General features: G+C 36.1%; 2 protein-coding genes across 9 annotated transcripts in view; one reads left to right on the top strand and one right to left on the bottom strand.

Moving 5' to 3' along the window:
- Positions 1–7,202, bottom strand: part of CNGB3 (cyclic nucleotide gated channel subunit beta 3) — a 206,322-nt gene extending 199,120 nt beyond the window's left edge. Inside the window, exon 1 of the mRNA XM_054692121.1 lies at positions 7,133–7,202. The gene's annotated coding sequence lies outside the window, so the exon portion shown is untranslated. The remainder of the gene's footprint in view (positions 1–7,132) is intronic.
- A 62-nt stretch (positions 7,203–7,264) lies between these two features.
- The window catches only part of CNBD1 (cyclic nucleotide binding domain containing 1), a 255,795-nt gene continuing 241,286 nt past the window's right edge, over positions 7,265–21,773 (top strand). For 7 of the 8 annotated variants that reach the window (XR_008550616.1, XR_008550615.1, XR_008550614.1 and 4 more), the window contains exon 1: positions 7,265–7,400. Coding sequence is in view for 4 of the 8 variants with exons in the window: in XM_054692122.1 (XP_054548097.1) it covers positions 7,313–7,400 (88 nt within the window). In the remaining 4 variants the exon portion in view is untranslated. Of the gene's footprint in view, positions 7,401–12,936; positions 13,056–21,773 lie in introns of all 8 variants that reach the window. The other variant, XM_054692124.1, reaches the window with a different exon arrangement.

Genomic DNA, 21,773 nt, shown 5'->3' with positions numbered 1-21,773 from the left:
GAGACAGTGGCCAGCTGGGAAGTTAGCCCACGCCAGGCCCCTTCTGACCAGCAGTCTGAGCCCACAGAGGGAACAGGCACCCACGGCCGGGGCGGACCAGGTGCGCAGAAGAGTGTGCCTGAGACCGGATGCTCAGGGACTGAGTCCCGCGTTGCCATTTTAGAACAGGGACATTTCTTCAGTAAAGTCTTCCTGAAACCAGCAGAAAGCTCCTCAGAAGCCAGAGATGGCTCCTGGAGGAGCCAGAGGGGAGCGGAGAAGTTCACCCAAGATGCCGGCCAGTCCGAGCAACACAGTGTCCCAATGCATACGACAAATTAGAAAACAGACAGTAGGGAGTAGAAGAACCACACGCAACCTAGCAACTCCTCAGGAAAAAAGCACACCACAAAAAGAAAACCAGCCCCCATATTGCAACGACAGTAACTTGGAAGAACTTCTGAGCCTTCCAGAAAGAGCATTTAAAATTGCCGTGATTAAAAAAATGACAGAACTCATAAAGGAAAACAATGATCAGAAGAAGGAAATTGAGTCCCTAAAGAGGGAAGCAAAAGAAACACAGGAGATCAAAGAATTAATGGAGGAACTAAAGAACTCTGGGAAAAGCAATGAAAGCAGAATAGATGAAATGGAAGAACGAATAAGTACTCTTGAAGACACAGAAATAAAAAGAACCAAAACAGAAAAGGAAAGAGAAGTACGAAGGAAAAAGAATGAAGAAAGACTTCGGGAACTATCTGACTCCATGAGGAAAGGAAATATAAGAGTTATAGGAATTCCAGAAGGAGAGGAGAGAGATGTAGGAACAGAGAAAATGTTCCAGGAGATAATTGAAGAGAACTTCCCAAACGCAAAGAAGGGGCTGAAAATTGATATACAAGAAGCAAGAAGAACACCAAACTTCCACGACGAAAGGAAAAATACAGCAAGACACATAATAGTAAAGCTCCCAAGAATCCAGGACAAGGAAAAAATAATGAAGCTGACAAGAGGGAAGAAACAGATAACATTCAAAGGAAACCAATCAGGCTGACATCAGACTTCTCTGAAGAAACACTACGGGCAAGGAGAGAGTGGAGGGACATAGTCAACAGACTCCAAGAAAACAGATGCCAACCAAGAATACTCTATCCCGCAAAGCTCTCCTTCCTCTATGAAGAAAGAATAAGGACCTTCCCAGACAAAGAGAAACTCTGGAATTTCATTATGACTAAACCCCCACTCCAAAAAATACTACAAGGAATCCTAAAGCCAGAACCTCAGAAGGACGAATAACAACGAAAGAAGGCCAAAAAAAAGAAGTTATTAAAAGAATAAATAAAATCAAAGGAAAGACAAACACAATGGCAAATACAAATGCTAACATATCAATATTAACTCTAAATGTAAATGGACTACACTCTTCAATAAAAAGACACAGAGTTGCAGCCTGGATTAAGAAACAAAACCCAACCTTTTGCTGTCTCCAGGAAACACATTTAGCTACAAAAGATAAAAATAGGCTCAAAGTTAAAGGATGGAAAACAATCCTACAAGCAAATGGACCAAAAAAGAAAGCAGGAACAGCTATACTTATATCAGATAAAACAGACTTCAAACTCAAAAAAATAAAAAGAGACCCCAATGGCCACTACATCATGATCAAGAGGACAATACTTCAAGAAGAAATAACACTCATTAACATATACTCACCAAATGAAGGAGCACCAAAATATATCAGACAACTGTTGTCCTCTCTGAAAACAGACATTAGAGAAAACACATATGTAGTGGGAGACTTCAACACACCACTATCAACAATGGATAGATCAACAAGACAAAAAATAAGTAAAGAAACTAAAGCTCTAAAGAAGGACCTAGAGCAATTGGGCTTAAAAGACATCTATAGAACACTAAACCCCCAAAAAACGGAGTACACATTTTTCTCAAGCGCACATGGATTGTTCTCCAGGATCGATCACATACTGGGGCACAAGACAAACGTCAACAGATACACCAAGATTGAAATCATACCAACCATCTTTTCTGACCATGAAGGCATCAAACTAGAAATAAACCATAAAAAGAAGGCAAGGAACTTTCCTACCTCATGGAGATTAAAAACCACACTACTGGAAGACCACTGGACTAATGAGGAGATGCAAGAAGAAATTAAAAAATTCTTTGAATTGAATGACAAGGAGGACACCAATATCCTAAATGTATGGGATGCAGCAAAAGCAGTAATAAGACAAAAATATATAGCAATAGATGCTCACATCAAGAAACAAGAAAGAACTCAAAGAAACAACCTAATCTCGAAGCTCAAAGATCTAGAAAAAGAACAACAAAAAACCCCAAAACCAATAGAAGAAAAGAAATAATAAAAACCAAAGCAGAAATAAATGAAATTGAAACTAAAAAAACGATCCAAAAGATCAATGAAACCAAGAGCTGGTTCTTTGAAAAAATCAATAAAATAGACAAACCCCTAGCCAGGCTCACAAAGGAAAAAAGGGAGAAAGCACAAATAAACAGGATCACAAATGAAAGAGGAGAAATCACAATGGGCACAGCAGAAATCAAAAGAATAATCAGTAACTACTATGAACAGTTATATGGAAACAAGTTTAACAATCTAGAGGAGATGGACAAATTCCTACAACTCTACAATCACCCAAAGCTAGATAAAGAAGAAATAGAACACCTGAACAGACCAATTACAATTAGCGAAATTGAAATGGTAATCAAAAACCTCCCCAAAAACAAAAGCCCAGGACCTGATGGATTTACAAATGAATTCTACCAAACATTCAGAGATGAATTAGTGCCTATCCTTCACAAACTCTTTCAAAATATTGAGAAGGAAGGGACAATACCAAACACGTTCTATGAAGCCAACATTACACTAATACCAAAACCAAACAAGGACAACACAAAAAAGGAAAACTACAGGCCAATCTCCCTAATGAACACTGATGCAAAAATCCTCAATAAAATTTTAGCTATCAGAATCCAACAATGTGTCCATAAGATAATTCACCACGACCAAGTAGGATTCATTCCAGGGACACAAGGATGGTTCAACATCCGAAAATCAATCAACGTTATCCAACACATCAACAAAAAGAAATATAAAAACCATATGATAATATCAATAGATGCTGAGAAAGCTTTCGACAAAGTGCAACACCCATTCATGATAAAAGCCCTTGAAATTCTTGGGATACAAGGAACATACCTCAACATCATAAAGGCCATTTATAACAAGCCAACAGCCAGTATCATTCTCAATGGTGAAAAGCTGAAAGCATTTCCATTAAGATCTGGACCAAGACAAGGATGCCCACTCTCACCACTGCTTTTCAATATAATACTGGAAGTCCTAGCCAGAGCAATAAGACAAGAGAAAGACATCCAAGGAATCCAAATAGGAAAAGAAGAAGTCAAACTATCACTATTTGCAGATGATATGATAATATACATAGAGAACCCCAAAAACTCCATGGAAAAACTAATTGAACTCATCAATCAGTTCAGCAAAGTTGCAGGATACAATATCAACATGCAAAAGTCAGAAGCCTTCCTATACACTAATAATAAATCTGAAGAAGAAATGAAAAAAAAATCCCCTTTATTATTGAAACAAAAGAAAATCAAATACTTGGGAATAAATCTAACAAAAGAGGTAAAGGACCTTTACAAAGAAAACTATAAAACACTGTTAAAAGAAATAGAGGAAGACACAAAGAAATGGAAAGACATCCCCTGCTCATGGATTGGAAGAATAAACATTATTAAAATGGCCATCCTACCAAAAGCAATCTACAGATTCAATGCTATTCCAATCAAAATTTCAATGTCATTCTTCAAAGAAATAGAACAATTATTGATGAAATTCATATGGAATCACAAAAAACCCCGAATAGCCAAAGCTCTCCTGAAAAAAGAAGAAGGGAATGGAGGCATCACACTCCCAGACTTCAAACTCTACTACAAAGCCATAATCATCAAAACTCCTTGGTATTGGAACAAGAACAGACACACAGACCAATGGAATCGAATAGAAAATCCAGAAATAAACCCACAGATTTATGGTCAACTAATCTTTGACAAAGGAGCAAAGACTATGCATTGGAGCAAAGAAAGTCTGTTAAATAAATGGTGCTGGGAAAACTGGGTTGCTACATGCAAAAGAATGAAGCTTGATCACTACCTCACACCATACACAAAAATCAACTCAAAATGGATTAAAGAACTAGACATAAGACCTGAACCCATAAAATATATAGAAGGAAATATAGGCGAAACACTACGTGATTTGCACATCAAAGACATCTTTACAGACACATCACCCAAAGCAGTGATAGTGAAGGCAAAGATAAACAGCTGGGACTACATCAAATTAAAGAGCTTCTGTACAGCAAAAGAGACAATAACAAAAACAAAGAGAAACCCCATCAACTGGGAGAACATTTTTGCACCCAACACTAATGATAAAGGACTGATCACAAAAATCTGCAAAGAGCTGATGAGACTCAACAACAACAAAGAAAATAATCCAGTCAAAAAATGGGCAGATGAGCTAAAAAGAAATTTCTCTGAAGAGGAAATGCACACGGCCAACAGGCATATGAAAAAATGTTCAACATCACTTGTAATCAGGGAAATGCAAATCAAAACTACCATGAGATACCATCTTACACCAGTGAGAATGGCACATATTAAAAAACTAGCAACAACAAGTGTTGGCGAGGGTGTGGAGAAAAAGGAACTCTTCTGCACTGCTGGTGGGAGTGCAAACTGGTCCAACCACTATGGAGAGCTGTGTGGAGATTTCTGGACCTACTAAACATAGTGCTTCCATATGATCCAGCAATTCCACTCCTAGGTATTTACCCAAAGGATACAGAAACATCAATTCCAAAGAACACCTGCACCCCTATGTTTATAGCAGCACTGTTTACAATAGCTAAGCTTTGGAAACAGCCCAAATGCCCATAAATAGATGACTGGATTAAGAAGATGTGGTACATATATACCATGGAATATTACTCAGCATTCAAAAAAGATAAACACATGCAATTTGCAGCAACATGGATGGCGCTGGAAGGGATCATGCTCAGTGAAATAAGCCAAAAAGAAAAAGAAAAATACCGGATGGTCTCACTCATAGCAGGAATCTAGAAAACTTAAATAAGGGACCAGAAAAATGAATAACTATAAGAAAGTGAAAATCAAAATCAACAAAAACTATGAACCAGAGACACTTTTTGGGGGGTGGGGGGCGGGAGGGGAGGGATTGGGGTCAGAATGGGGGGGTTGCAATTGTATGGGGAATATAAAAATAAAATTTATTATTTAAAAAAATAAAAAAAATCAAATACCATCTAGATTCACCTTCATAGTGATTTCTATATTCAGATGACATTCTTATTTATAAAGAGATTCTAGATTTTATAAGTACTTTCTGAAGAACACAGAGAAAACTAGTTGTTGCAGTTCATAGAGAAAATACAGCTTAATAATTTTGAAGAAGGAGTGGATGTCCAGTGGTTTTTCATTTCTTAATCTACTTATTATTTCATGAACTAATAATTTCATTTCAAGTTTAGTATTTTTGTTCTTTTTGCTATAGGTTAAAAGTAAGACACTCATCGTCAGGAAAATACAAATCCAATCCACAATGAGATATCGCCTCACATTTATAACACTGGGCCTTATAAAAATTGTATATATACCACATCTTTTTGATCCATTTCTGTTTCTGGGCACTTAGATTGTTTTCTTAATTGCACTACAGTAAACACAGAAGTGCAAATTTCCTTTTGAATTAGTGTTTTTGAAATTTTTGGGTAGATGTCTAGGAGTGGAATTGCTGGATCAAATGGCAGATCCATTTTTAATGTTTTGAAACACTTCTATATTGTTTTTTATGAGGGCTGGGCCAGTCTGCATTCTCACAGGTGTGAGATAGTATCTCATTGTGTACTTTATTTGCATTTTCCTCATAATAAGTGGTGATGAACAGTTTTTCGAGCACATGAAATATTATTGCTTATGTCCACATGTGGTGGAAAATTGAAATAAATCAAATGCAAGATTTTTCTTATAAGTAGTCCATTATTTATACATTATAAATAGATATTTAAATGTGTACTCCAGCATATGATGGTCAATTGGGGCTGCAAAATAGATTTATTTCTTTAATAATATATTGATAAGTGGATTTTAAATTGATTATTAATAAATCTCACAATAGAACTTACCATTTTGGACTACATAAAAATTACCTCAGAAAAAATTTAGAATGAGAAAAAGTTTGAGTCAGGATCTCATGACAATATTTTTACATTAAATGCTCATTTTCTCTTAGTAAATTTGACATATAATGAAATAAGCAGTACAAATTATCATTAAGTTTCATTTTTATACATTTACACATATATTGTATCTTATAAGCTAATAGGGTTAGCTTATATAGACACTATAAACATTTTGGTTAATTTGGATATTTTTGACTCCTAGTAAAATAATATTTACTTTACTTTGCAATTTATTATAGTCATGTGTATAGGACAGATTAGTCAATGATAAATAATACATTATTTACCTAAGTGAGTTTTGGTAATTATATTTTGAAACATAAATGTTTGAATTGTTTATGTTGAATTGTTTTAACTCTGTGGAGGACAACCAATGAAATGAATTCTTTCATCTGACCTAGACTCATGTACTATTTTTTTTTAAGATTTATTATTATTTTTATTTATTTATACAAGCACTGGGTACAGTCAGAAGCATGGGAGGGTGAGAGAATTCACCAGAGTCAGAGCGGGGAGCAGAGCAGGCAGAAGGACCGAAGTACACTGCTGAGGGGAGCAGCGGGAGGCAGGAGAGGTCTGCGGGCTATGTGGGACCCTCCTCCGGTGGCCGGGGCGCAGCCGGGGATCGAACCGGCGCTGCAGAGGCTGCGGGCAGCTTCGCAACCCAGTGCTCAACCGCTGCACCACCAGGGAGGCCCTAGACTCATGTACTGTTAATTCTGTTTTATCTGTCTGATGGATTATAATTTCCCTCTTAGTTCCAACTACTCTTTATAGTCCACAAAGCCTCTTTCATAGATTTCACTTGATTAGGATATATTACTTACTGGTCTAGATTTCACTCTTGGAAATGCTGTATATACATAGAAGAATTGTGAACAATAAGATTCTGTAGTATTCAACCTATCAGAGAGTACCTTGAGAGTTCTGCTTTATGATGTCTTAAGGCAGAGAGAACATATGCCTCTGAAGTAGCCTCTGTTCTTTTTAAACTTTGGGCCATCAAGATGCCTATATCTTCTCTTCCAGCAGCCATATTGTCTCATATGATAAGTGTAAACAATGTGCCTCCCCCTTCACTTCGCAGTATACCAAGTGAGTAGAGAATATGTTGAGGGTTTGTCAATGTTTTCAATGGTACTTAGCCAGATATGGTGAGGCATGAAGGTGTTTGATGGTTGGCAGGGACACTGGGAATCTTACTGACATTGTATTGAATTGAGTCAACAGAGATGTACAAATTCTGCTTTGAAACCATTTTGATTCTACAGGTCTCAAATATTTTGTTTTGTAAAATTAGGATCTTTATGAGCTCTCAGAAGGTCCAATAACGAACACTTTTAAAGAGGATAGATAGCAAAGGTTTAGTGAGATCTCCTGGTTTACCAGTTGTCAGGGCCCTTGATTCTGACAGGTCTTAAAATTTTCAAAGGAAAAAAAAAAAAAACATAACAAACAAGACAGAGCTCTGACTCTGAAATTTATTCCTATTGTCTTTTATTTTTATTTTTTAGTCTTTGATTTATATTTTTATAAGAATTATAGGGCTAAATATTTTAAGGTTCACACAACTGAAAGTATTTTCTTAATTTATACAATCAATCTAATCCCAGAACATTTTCTTTAAACTTCTTGTTGTAGCCATCAAATTCATAGTCTTATTATTTTACCACCACCAACTGACAAATAATGTATAGTAAAGGGAAACATAAATGTAGTATTTGAAATTTTAATAAATCTTTTAAATAAGAAAGATATTAATTGTGAATGTGAGGAAGGGTAAAGCACCCATCTGTGTAGATTTATAAAATTGACTTATAAAAGCTAATCTTTAATCTTACTATGAGTTAACTTCTCCAAATACATGTTTTTAAATCAATAATCATGCTCTCCAAGGAAAATAATGCCACAAATATTAGTTGATATCCTTTCATGGGATATATATATATATATATATATTTTTTTTTTTTTTAAGAATTTCTTTATTTATACAAGCACTGGGTACAGTCAGAAGCGCAGGAGGGTGAGAGAACCCAACAGAGCCAGAGCAGGGAGCAGAGCAGGTAGAAGGACCGAAGCACACTGCTGAGGGGAGCAGCGGGCGGCAGGAAAGGTCTGCGCGCCATGTGGGACCCTCCTCTGGTGGCCGGGGAGCAGCCGGGGATGGAACCGGCGCCGCAGAGGCCACGGGCAGCCTCGCAACCCAGCGCTCAACCACTGCGCCACCGGGGAGGCCCTCATGGGATATATTTTTGTGTTAAACAGACAGTCCTTCATTTAAACCAAATCAATTCCTACATATGTTACTTTTATATGCTTTTATTATTATTGGGAAAATTTTTTGTAGGCCAGAAAAGTTTTGTATTCCTATGCATGTTAAATGTAATTTTGCCAAAAACCACAGCGTCTACTGTATAGGTTTTATAAGTACAAAAAAAGCAAACCCAAAAAGTCACTGAGAGATGATATTATTTTAGAAACCTAGGGAACTCAATAACCGGGAGTTAAAAGATCAAATTAACTTATAATCAATGGGATACAATATGTACTACTCTTCGTAGTGTCTCCCAAGGACACTTAACTTCTATTAAGTGATTAAAAGATGACAAATCAGCAGCAGTTTAGATCTCAGCTGAATGGAGCATAATGGAAAGCAATGAAGCTCCCAATTTTCCCTTTAGAGGTTCCTACTCAGCGTTCTATGTCTGACTTCTCTTTGGAGATATGTGCTGTTTGTGCACTAACTGTGTCTTTGTGGTAGCTCCAGTAAAGTAGACAGTTTCTCTTAGCAAACTATGATGTTCACTACTAAAGCAATGATCTCATGAAAGGTTATGTGAGGATGCTTTCTATCTGTAATCACACTGAACTGAATTATAAGGATATATAAATGGGAATGATTCAAAATGCAGTGGACATAAATAGGAGAAGTTGGTTAAAACCTAAAATATTTGACTGTTATATCAGTATATATCCTTGTTTACTTTGGATGAGATTAGGTTGCCAATAGTGAGTCATATATATCTTCTCTACATATTTAATATGTGAATAATATTTCTTGAGGACTTTATATAGGCACTGTATAGCATTTTGTACACTATGTGGTCTTATCACTTATTTCTCATAAGAAACTCCTGAGGTCTATAGTAGATAGAATAATCTCATTGGTTTCTCCAATGAGATCCATGTCCTAACCCCCAAGCTGTGAATATGCTGTGCTGCATGGTAAGGGGATTAAGGTTGCAGAAGAATTTAAGCCTGCTGATCAACTTACCTTGAATGGGAGAGAATCCTGTATTATTTGGTGGGCCCAGTGTAATGACAAGGTCATTGTAAGAGGAAGGAAGAAGCATTTGAGTGATGTAGGGCAAGAAAGACTCTACTAGCCATATCTGGTTTTGATGGTAAGAGAACACAAAACAAGGAATTCTGGTGGCCCCTACCAGCTGGAAAAAGCAAAGAAATGGAAAGCAATCCTGCTGACAACTTGATTTCAGCCCAGTGAGACACATTTTAGACTTTTGACTTTCAGACCTGTAAGATAATAAATCTGTTATGTTAAGCCACAAATTTGGTGGTAATTTGTTATAGCAGCTATCAGAAACTAATGCATGGTCTATTATTTAACATCAAGGATAATGAGGTTTAGATTTCATACTAAGGTTCACACAGTTGTCAAGTAGTAAGACTCTTCATAGTATCATCAAATGTAATGAATTATATTCATAAAAGCAAGGACAAAGTCAATAGCAATTTAATTTCTTTCTTACCCACCATCCTGAAACTTCCTACACATTTTACCAGTAACATGGTAAAATGATTTTTACCTGTAAGCTAGACACACTTTTGAGGGAGGGGACATATTACACATTTTCAAATACTCCTCCAGTGTGCTGTCTTGTTAACTCTGAAATTCGGACACACGGACCTTCTGAATAGTTAAACTTCTTGAGTCACTTACTGTTTTTTCATTGAAACTTTCAAGTCTTCTCCTATGGTATCTTTGACTTGTGTCTCAGCTTGCTAGCTCTACTAAAAAGTTAAATGTTCTTAAAGCAAAGTCATGACATTTTTATTGTAGTTGAGAAGAATTGTTTTAAAAACCTTACACTTAGCAAAACCTACCATAGTTTAACCACCTTGGTGAAACAGGATCTGGTCTAGGTACTCACATGACTTGTTATTAGAAGCTGATTTCCTGAAAAGGCAGGAAAAAGAAAAATGTCTTAAATTTTTAGAAGAAGATAGAAATCTATCCTTCAGTGCTTAGCTAGAGGAAATTCCTTTTACTCCACCTGAAACTCATATTCATTTTGATTAGGAGTATACATTATTTAGCTACTTTTGGGGGGTGTTAATATGCTATTCTATTTTCTTCCTACTTATTGAGCTTATCCTTATGAGAGAGGACAAGTTAAAAATGTATTTTGTATTTTGACTACTGGTTTATCTGGGAGAAATGATTTCTTACAAAAGGATTTAAGTTGCACAAGGCATCTGTAGATGCATTACACTTGTTTGAACATGCAAAGATATCTTGGGAAAAAAGTACTCTAGAGAAGACCAGAGACAGTTCAAGGAGTTAAGAAACAAGAGAGTACTCCTAAATGAATGTTTTTCTTTGCTCTTTTTTTTTTTTTCATTTTATGGCATATACTTACAGAACCTTGAAAAAACTGTGTCATCCTTCCTTAACACTTCAAGGTTATTTTCTGTAATTTGAGAGTTTTTCAGTTCTTTAGAAGCTAAAGAAGTTTCAAGAGATACATTTTTCTGGAAAAGTGAAAATTGCTCCATTTTAAACCATTCAAATCCCAGGAGTGCAAATAAGAAATGGGAGGTGTTTCAGTGGAGAAGAAAGACAGAGAAGCAGACTCTGTCAGGTATAAAGAAAACAAGGTTACAAAAAGAGCTAAAGGAAATGAGTGGAAATTCTAAGAAATAATACAAGATGGAACAAGTGTTTGTGTATGTTTCTGTTTTTATAATCAGTAATAGTCCCTATGGAAAAGACCATAAGATAATTTAGGAAAAGAAAAAGTAGAAAATTTGTTTTTCAACTTTTGCATTATAAAAGTGACATTTTTCTTCTTAAATCCCAAAGGAGAAAAGACAGGTTTTTTTTTTTTTTTTTTTTTTTGAAAAACAGACAAAAAAACATATATTCTTCTTTTTTCTTACCACTCCTATAATGACCTCAGTGAATTTTTGTGCAAAAATCTTGAGCAGTCTTTAGAAATAATTAAGTCTGGTATCTTGAGCTTGGTCATGACTGGGGGTTCAGGCAAGAAACCTTGAAAGTAAATTGTAATGCATTGCCAGTCAGATCTTTCCAGTATAAATCATACTAGGCCTTGACGCTCCCCCCTCCCCCAAAACTGCCCTTTACCCCAAGTCTCAAGTTGCTGCTCTGTTCTGGGCAGTTTATCTCAGAAATACCTCCTGCATCCATCCTCTATTATCAGTTCTTCAGCAATTTCCAGAGTAGTCCATCACCTTTAACTAAACTGAACTTTTGTCATTTTTCTGACATATATTGTAGACAAAATGACTTTTCTGAAATGTAATTCAAATAGGAATTTGGTGCTGTTAACTCGCTCTTAAAATTTGTCTGGGTCCTACTCCCTTCCAAAATGTAGATTACAATCCATTTTCCTCAACCTGACATTTACATTTTTCATGATTTGCCTAAAATCTGTTTCTCATGTGCTAGACTTTATACTTCCATTGATATAATTCTCCACTACAGCTAAAATATTTTTTTTTCAAAGAAAGATTTATTTATTTTTATACAAGAACCGGGGTACAGGCCAGAGATGCAGGGGGTGAGAAGATTCACCAAAGACAGAGCAGGGAACAGAACAGGCAGACGGACCGAAGTACATTGCTGAAGGGAGCAGCAGGTGAGACAGGAGAGGTCTGTCCCACCATGTGGGTTTCTCCCTGGCCAGCTGGGAATCAAACTTGTGCTGCAGTGGCTAAAGATTTCCTCATAGGTTGAGTCTTAACCCTTGCACCACCAGGGAGTCCCACAGCTAAAATGTTTTAATTGATGTTTTTTTAACTCATCTGCAACGCTGATCATGGGGACAGAAGAACTTACTGTGTTTAATTCAGCATGCAGATGGCCACATTTGACACATGTGCTCAGGATAGAGCATAGCATCATAATATTCTAGGTCAGGGGCAGGTGTTCCCCTTGTGTTGGTGCAGTTTTCACAGCTACTTAGGCAGCAGCCTACAAGCTCAGGTTTATGGTAATGAAAGCTGCCACACAGGCAAGTGCTGAATCACCTTGGTTTAAAATAAAAATCTCATACCCTGCAATAACCAATATCTCTTATAAAAATGTCAGAAGCACTGTTTTCAATTATCCCGCAAGGAATCTATTAGTTACAAGAGTCTCTATACTCAGGGTACCCCATTTCAATGGCTCTCCATCAGGTATTTGTACATCATCTGCATTTTGCCCTAGTGCAGATGCAACTTACTGATCAGGGACCAATGTAACCTAGCAATTATGTTGACATTCTGTCCTTATTTGGTCTCTAAGGAAAGAGCTGAGAGTTCTCAGGGGAAAGTTACTCCCTGAGTTGCACTATCATAATCCTTGCTATGCTTTTTTTTGCAGTATCTCATGTTTCCTCTTGAGGTTTCCCTCTCCCGTGCTCTACTAGTTCTTATGACTCCAGTTTGTCGAAGTTCTGCTCAACCTCTTTAATCTTCACAAAGACATTCCTGACCTCCTTGGTATGACATGATGTCTCTCATATCTCTGAACTTTCTTAGCATTTTTCTATATCCCCGTGCTATTTTTATCACCTTTAACCTCACATTGGATATCTTATATACCTGGGCTTTAGGGTTATGATTCTTAATAGATCAATATCTTGAGATAAGTGGTCATCCTTTATATATCTATATCCCTGATGCCTAGCATGCGGATGATTGGTAACTGAAAAGAAGAATGAACATATATCACATTATTTATGGAAATTTTGGTGACTAGATCTCTTTTAAAAACTAGTTTGTAAATAGCATATGCATTACACAAAGAGAATATTAAAAAGTCGAGTCTTCCCTGCACCCCTATGTTTATAGCAGCACTATTTACAATAGCTAAGCTTTGGAAACAACCCAAATGCCCAAAAATAGATGACTGAATCAAGAAGATGTGGTACATATACACAATGGAATATTACTCAGCTTTCAAAAAAGATAAAGACATGCAATTTGCAGCAATATGGATGGAGCTGGAAGGGATCATGCTCAGCGAAATAAACCAGAAAGAAAAAGAAAAATACCTGATGGTCTCACTCATAGCAGGAATCTAGAAAATCTGAATAAGGGACCAGGAAAAAGAATAACTATAAGAAAGAAAAAATCAAAATCAACAAACAACTATGAACCAGAGACACACTATGGGGGTGGGGTGGGGAAAGGAGGAATTGGGGTCAAAATAAGGGGGTTGCAATTATATGGGGAATATAAAAATAAAATTAAAAAAAAAGTTGAGTCTTCCTCTTGACCCACACTCTCATTTTATTCTCAGAAGTAACCATCATGAAAAAGTATATTTTTCCTTGAAATTTTCTATTTATTTTCATATGTATGTATCAATTCTATGTATGTTTTTGTGTATGAGTGTATTTCTATATTTTTATTATTGTATGTCATTATTATTATTATCCTATTTCAAACCTGTATTTTTCACTTCTTAATGCTGTATATTATAAAAACTTTTTAATATCAGCTCATGCAGAGGTATCTTATTCATTTTAGTGGTTATATTTTATTGCTTGAAATACACCACAATCCTGTTAATGATGTGCCATTTTTTATGCTATTGTGTTGCATTTCAACCCATCCTTCTGCATTCTGCTTTATGATGCTGGGGCTGAGACTCTGCAGCCAGTTTCTTCCAGGAAGCCAGCTCGTTTCCTATTTATGATCTCATTAGTGTATTAGAGGGAGATTGGATGGCAAGAGAAAGTTAAGGAAGTGTTTCTTTTACTGGTTTGCTTTTCCTTCTTGTGAGTATCTCTGTAGCAGTTTGTCTTTTCATCTGTTTATTTTAACAGCACCAGTTTATTTCATTTGCAGTTTTCCCAATATTTAATTAATTAATTTGTTTTTTTTAAAGATTTATTTATTTATGCATACAAGAACTGAGGTGTAGGCCAGAGATGCAGGGGGTGAGTGGGTTCATCAGAGACAGAGTGGGGAGCAGAACAGGCAGAAGCACTGAAATACACTGCTGAGGGGAAAAGCGGGTGAGACAGGAGAGGTCTGCTGCGCCATGTGGGTCACCTCCCTGGCTGGGGATCGAACTCATGGTGCAGTGACTGGGAGAGCTTCATAGTGCTGCATCTTAATCCCTTGCGCCACCAGGGAGGCCCCAATTTCCCAATATTAATAGAAATAGCAAACCCTCCAAAACCCAAAGCTGGTGCCCTGTCCTCAGAGGTCTGTAGTCTTAAATTGGAAAGGCCATTGCTCTAGGCTTCCTAAATTGAGTGATTTAACATCTTCCCTGGTTTCATTAGCAAAAATAGTCATATATCTGTATTTTGTATGTTATTTAGTGTTCCTTTTTGCCCCTTCAGTTTCTCTAATACCTGACTAACACTACTTTGTATCAATTTTCTACATGAAAATACTAAAATACATTTAATAAATGTAAATACATTAAAATAGACTAGTGTGCTTTCTTGACCTGATTCTGTCTAGTTTAGTGGGAATTGCTTTTAGTCAGTTTTGCTGTTAAAATCAAATAAACATACTTTACAACTGTTTTGAGTCAGTAATCAAATGTTTTCATAGAATTGGAAGGCCATAGAATGGTGCATTTCAAATTTTGATAATATTGTCAAATTGTCTTCCAAAGAAGTTGTACTAATTTCTAGTCCAATTATCATATATGCAAGTTTCTATTTCATGACATTTACACCAATATATTATGAAACAAACAAAATTTTTGCCAATGAATTAGTTGAAGAGTTTTTGTTGCTGTTAAGTTTGCATTTCTTTCAGAGTAAGCTTTAGAATCTTTTCATGTTTGTGATCATTTGTATTTATGTGAAAAGCATTTTATGTCCCTTGATCATTCATTGGTTTGTTTTCCTTTAATTTCAGGTAACTGTTTTGTGTATAAAAGAAATTAGCCCAGTGGCATGTACTTCACAAATATTTTTCTCAGTTTGCATTTTGTCTTTGGTCTTTATGATTTTTGTGTCATATAAAGGTTTTAGAATGTTTGTATAGTTTTTTGTCTTCTCTTATGGATTCTTGCTTAAAAAGTCATTCTCCATTACAAGATTTAAAAATAATTTTCTATTTTTTTAGTACTTATACAGTATTTTTAATTATTATTTTTTAAATATCAAGCTTATTAACTATTTGGTGCATCTTGGATTTATTATAATTTAGAATAGTGTAAGGCAAGGCTATACTTTAATTATTTTTCTAAATGATCAACTGTTTTAATACCACTTATTGAGTAATTTATCTTTTTCCTATTAATTTGTGTTTATTACATGCCTCATTATCTTGTACATTCTGGCTTCATTTCTGGAATCTATTATTTTTTCCATGTATTTTTTTTTGGAATTGATTATACATTGAAATGATAATGTTTGGGGATATATTTATCAATCTAGCTATTTTTATTTAATATTTTTAATTGAGGTAATATTGGGATACCCCCTCAGGTATGGCCACCATAGTACATCCACCCACATCACCCATGATCTACCACTATAGTCCAATGTGCTCCCTTCCCTTGTTTTTTTTTTTTTTTAAGATTTATTTATTTATACAAGATCTGGGGTATAGGCCAGAGGCACAGGAGGGTGAGAGGATTCACCAGAGACAGAGCAGGGAGCAGAACAGGCAGATGAACTGAAAACACTGCTGAGCGGAGCAGCAGGCAAGTCAGAGACGGTCTACTGTGCCATGTGTGTATCTCCCTGGCCAGCCGGGAATAGAACCCTTGGTGCAGAGGCTGCGGACAGCTTCACAGCGCTCAGCTCAACCTGCTGTGCCACCAGGGAGGCCCTCCCTTCCCTCATTATTCTTAGCATTTCCCCACTTGCTTTCCCCTCAGGTTGCTTAAGTTCTACAGTCAGTTTTCAAGGGTTGGATTTTAAGTTTGTCTTTATCTGACCTTAGTTGGATTTCTCTATAATCCACATATTAATTACACCATCTGGTATTTTTCTTTCTTCTGATTTATTTCATTTGGCATTGTCTATTTACAAATTAGTGTTGAACTGTTACAATTTTTGAAGCATTATATTTCTGATAAGATTTACCATTGGTGATCACTCTTTTAAAATTGAAATAACATTGGTTTATATACTAATTATAGGCTTTTAGGTATTATTACCATTGGAGCTTAACATCTATGTATGGTACGTTATGATTGCACCACCAATCAATTGACCCCCTTTACCTGGGTTATAGGCCTCTCACCCTTCTTCACCTCTGGTGACCACTCTGTTGTCAGAATCTAAGGATTTGTTTTTTATTTTGTTTCGTTTGCTTTATTGCCTTATCTTTCACATATTAGTGAAAACACAACATTTGTCTTTCTCAGTCTGACCATTTTCTGCAAGTGTCTTTTTATGCCAATGAGTAATATTCACTCCTGAGCATTTGATCTTTTTTCCTTGCTATTATGAATTATATATATATATATATTTAAGATTTATTTTTTATTTATACAAGTGCTGGGGTACAGGCCAGATGCGTGGGAGGGTGAGAGGACTCACCAGAGACAGAGCAGGAAACAGAACAGGCAGACTGACAGAAGTACACTGCTGAGGGAGCATCGGGCAAGTCAGGAGAGGTCTGCTGCGCCATGTGGGTTGCTTCCTGGCTGGCCAGGGATTGAACTGGTGCTGCAGAGGCTGCAGAGTGCTCCATAGTGCGGTGCTTAACCCCTTGCGCCACCAGGGAGGCCCCTATGAATTAATTTTTTTCTCATGTATTTCCTAAGTCTAAAAATCATCATATGAAAAACCTATTAAATTTTTAAAAGTAATTTTTTTTTACGATTATTTTATTTATTTATGCAAGCACTGGGGGACAGTCAGAAGCGTGGGAGGGTGAGAGAATTCACCAGAGCCAGAGCAGCGAGCAGAACAGGCAGACGGATGAAGTACACTTCTGAGGGGAGCAGCGGACGGCAGGAGAGGTCTGCGCGCCATGTGGGACCCTCTCCTGGGGGCCGGGGATTGAACCGACACTTAGGATGCTGCGGGCAGCTTCGCAACCCAGTGCTCAACCGCTGTGCCACCAGGGAGGCCCAAAATTTTTAAAAATAAATTTAAAAATTTCAAACAATCACATTCTTACAGAAATGTTGAAATTTCAGTGTAAAGGAACTTATTTTTTCAGAGCCATTCAGCACTCCCTCATCTAAATATTTTAGAACATATTTCTTAAGGACAAAAATATTCTCTTATATAATCATAAAAGAGCCATAGAAATCGCAGGTAAATTATTATAATTTAATCCTTAGACCCTATTTGAATTTAGTCAGTTGTCTTATGTTTTAAATGCCCTCCTTTCTCTCAAAATTGTCCTCCTATGAAGAACAAATGACATAATCAACCTATATATGATATATTATCATTTGAAATTATATTTACTTTGTAATTGAACATTTACTTTTATAATTAACTACTTTAGCGAATACTCTATTGCGTTTCCAGTCTATGCACTTTTCTACCTTTGTAGTTATATTAGCAAATAATTTGTCTTTTTAATTAATTTTTATAGCTTGTATATTTCTTTTATCAAACTGTGTTGCACTGAACTTAGAGAAATTTAGCACTAGTGGATATCTTTATCTTATATAATAGCATTTTTTTTAAGATTTATTTTATACATGAAGCAGGGTACAGGCCAGATGCACGGGAGGGTGAGAGGATTCACCAGAGACAGAGTGGGGAACAGAACAGGTAGACTGTCCGAAATATACCGCTGAGGGGAGCAGTTGGCAAGACAGGAGAGGTCTGCGGCGCCATGTGGGATTCTCCCGAGTGGGCTGGGATCGAACCCTCACTGCAGTGGCTGCGGACAGCTTCACAGTGCGGCACTCAACTGCCTGAGCCACCAGGGAGGCCCTATAATTGCATTTCTGAACATATGTCATTGCTTTTAATATTTCAACATTAAACATAATGCTATCATTTGGTTTGATATATTCATCAGTTTAAGAAAATAAACTTTCTTCTACTTAATTTAAAAACAAGATTGAATTTTACTGAATGGTTTTTCCATATCTATGGAGATAAATTTTAAAATTTTGACTTATTGTGGTTATTTATATGGCTATATTTCATAATTGAAATTTATTTAAATTACTTGGGGAAATCTTACTTTAGCCAAGTAAGTAAGTATGTGATATTAGTCTGTTGATATATTTCTAGGCACTATATACATATAATGTTAATTTTTTTATTTATAACTGAAATCTGTCACTGGTTTTCTTTTTCATGCTCTCATCACATTTGGTTATTACTGTTTTGCAAAAATCTCAATTTTGCCTTCTGCTTTGCCAGGGCTTTGCTGTGGGGAAGGCTATGGCCAAACTGAGTTTTTATAGTTGTAATATTTCTCTTTTGACTAGGTGCTAAAATAATTTATCATTGAGACACAGTAACATTTAGTTACTTACTTAGTAACATTTAAAACATTTGCTCTCTTTGTAGATCATGTATCATGCTTATGTTTCTGAGTTATGTCTTAATTTTAATTCTTCAGATTCAGGACTTTGTATGAAAAAAGTGTTCTTGGCTTAAATGTTTGAACTATTTTTTTCTGTTCCATTGTATTTCTGTTTGTTTTTTTTAATCCAGGAACAACTTTCACAAATAATATCTATCTTCATTGTCAACTTTTTTTCTATATGGTGTTATTCTTTATGTCGTAGTTATATATTCTTAACTCTTTAGTTTTTTTATGTTTCATATTGCTTTATTTTTAATTTTATTGAGCCAACATTGGTTTACAGCCCTATATATCATTCAGTTTATAGGGTCATACCTCTTCAGATGTATGTTACCACACCATACCCACCACTATGGCACCCACAGTCTGTGGGACCCCCTTCTCCCTTTGCTCCTACCTTTTCCCCTTCCCTTCAGGTTGTCTCCATTTTACTGTCAGATTTCTAGGGTTTGTTTTTGGTTTGCTTTGTCTGACCCTATGTTTTGTTTCTCTGTATTCCTGATACTCAGTTCAGTCCATATATTGTCCAGATGGTCTCAATAACATAGCTTCTCCCAAGGTGGGGCCCTTGGTAGTTCCCTGTAGGGGAACACTGGGCAGATCATATATTCCAAGGACATAGGAGGAGCCTCTCCTGGCCAGGACAACTAGTGGTCACACCTTTGTTGACCTCCTCCAATATTATTGGGAAGACAGTGTCTCCTCCTAAGGTTGTTTAGCACCCCTTATGTAAAAAGCCTTGTGTATTACTAGCTCTTTGTGGTATGTATAATGTGTGAATATTTCCCCTCATTCACTGGAATGTCTTTTTGCTTTAATAATAGTTTCTTTTGGGGCCTCTCTGGTGGTGCAATGGGTTGAGCACCGCACTATGAAGCAATCCAAAGCTGCTGCAGTATGAGTTTGATCCCTGGCCTGCCAGGGAGCAACCCACATGGCACAGCAGACCTCTCCTGTCTCTCCTGCTGCTCCCCTCAGCAGTGTATTTCAGTCATTCTGCCTGTTCTGTTCCCCGCTCTGTCTCTGGTGAATCCTCTCACCCCCCGCATCTCTGGCCTGTGCCCCAGCTTTTGTATGCATAAATAAATCTTAAAAAAAAAAGTTTCTTTTGCTGTGCAGAAGTTTTTTAGTTTCATAATTTTGTGTATTTTTGCTTTTGTTTCCCTTGCCACTGGAGTTGATGTTCCAAAGACACCATTGAAGCCAGTAGTATCATGGGTGTTTTGCTTATGTTTTCTTCTGTGTATTTTATGATTTCAGGTAGTTGGTGTGGTGTGGTAACACACATAGGAAGAGGCATGAACCTGCATTTCTGAATCATATGTAGTGTTGTAAACTAATGTTACTTCAATAAACAAAAAAGGAAAAAAAAAGGAAAATTGGGACTAAAATGTTCCATTAAAAAAAAAAGCCTTTTGATAACTACCTGTCAGAACTGATGACCAAGAAGGAAAATTTTTTTTGGTGAAATGTAAAATGTTCTTCTAATGCAGCATTGTAGACTGCATTGGGCCTAGTAACATCTTACCCTCAGTAATTGCTATAACTTTTCTCTGGAAAGATATTTTTAGATAAAAAGCAAAAATAGTATTTCAGTTTTTCTCTTCTGTTCTTGCATTCTTGTTCTTATGTACTCTCGTCTCTGTTCTGTGATTTTTATTTATTATTTTTTTATCAGCTGCTTTGATTGAAGGAGAAGATATTTTTTAGGGCCTTTTTTTTTTTTTTGTCAGAATTTCTCTTCCAAATATCTATGGTACCATCTTCTTCACCTGTCAACAAAGTCTCCAGGACTGTATCTTAAAATGTGTCAGGAAAATGAAATATAGAAATACTTCTTAGAAACTCCTTCTTACCCATATTTCTAAAAATCCACTATAGTTAACATTTTATACATTATTCTGTATCAGAAATATTAGTATCTTATAGCAAGAGCTGTAATATGGCTCCTTTCAATTATTCCATATAATAAAAAATGCAATTTAGTAACATTTTTGTGTCTTAATGTTAACTGAGTAATATAGGTAACAAAATGCCTATATCTTGCTATCATTATTTTCAGATTTATTAAATATTATGATTTATGTGAGTAGCATTTTTCAGCTTAAATTTCCCTTATTTCAATTTCCTGTTAAGAAAGTCTTATCTATTATTTGTGATTAAGTTTTAGATCACTTTTAAACAATGTCAGTATTTATAATTCAGTAATCTGAAAAAAAAAATGGATACGTTTAGACATGTCAAATTTCAATTCTTGATTGTTGGGATGTGGTCAATGAGTACATTTTTTAAAGTTTTAAAAATGCTTTAAGCTGTTGATTTTCTCAACACCTTTCACTAAAGGAAGAATAATATGCATATTATCTGTAGTATTTATTGTTGCTTTCTGATCTACAACATATTTAAGAGCATTCATTCCCTTGGGGTAAGAAGAAGGCCTGTGACGTGAGTGCCCATCATTGTAATGATGCATGCAATACTCAAAATTCTACTTTTCTCTCCATCTCCTTTGAAGGAAGTCAGCTCTTTCTGACATTGAGAAAAATCACAATTAGTTTGCTTCTTCATTATGATTACTTTTACAAGGGATTTTATGTGATTTGTTGCACTCAAACTTCAGAAGGAATTGCAAACTAAATTCAGACACTGAAAGGTGACCTGAACAGGGGCTAGCCAAACAAAAATGGGGTCTGCATAGGATTGAATCAAACTTATCAGTGTTTCACAGAG

The sequence above is a fragment of the Talpa occidentalis genome, unplaced genomic scaffold (assembly GCF_014898055.3).
Source record: "Talpa occidentalis isolate TD23 unplaced genomic scaffold, MPIMG_talOcc4v2.1, whole genome shotgun sequence".
NCBI classification, from domain to species: domain Eukaryota; kingdom Metazoa; phylum Chordata; class Mammalia; order Eulipotyphla; family Talpidae; genus Talpa; species Talpa occidentalis.
Note: the sequence above shows the minus strand (reverse complement) of the source record. Positions and strands in the feature narration are given on the sequence as shown.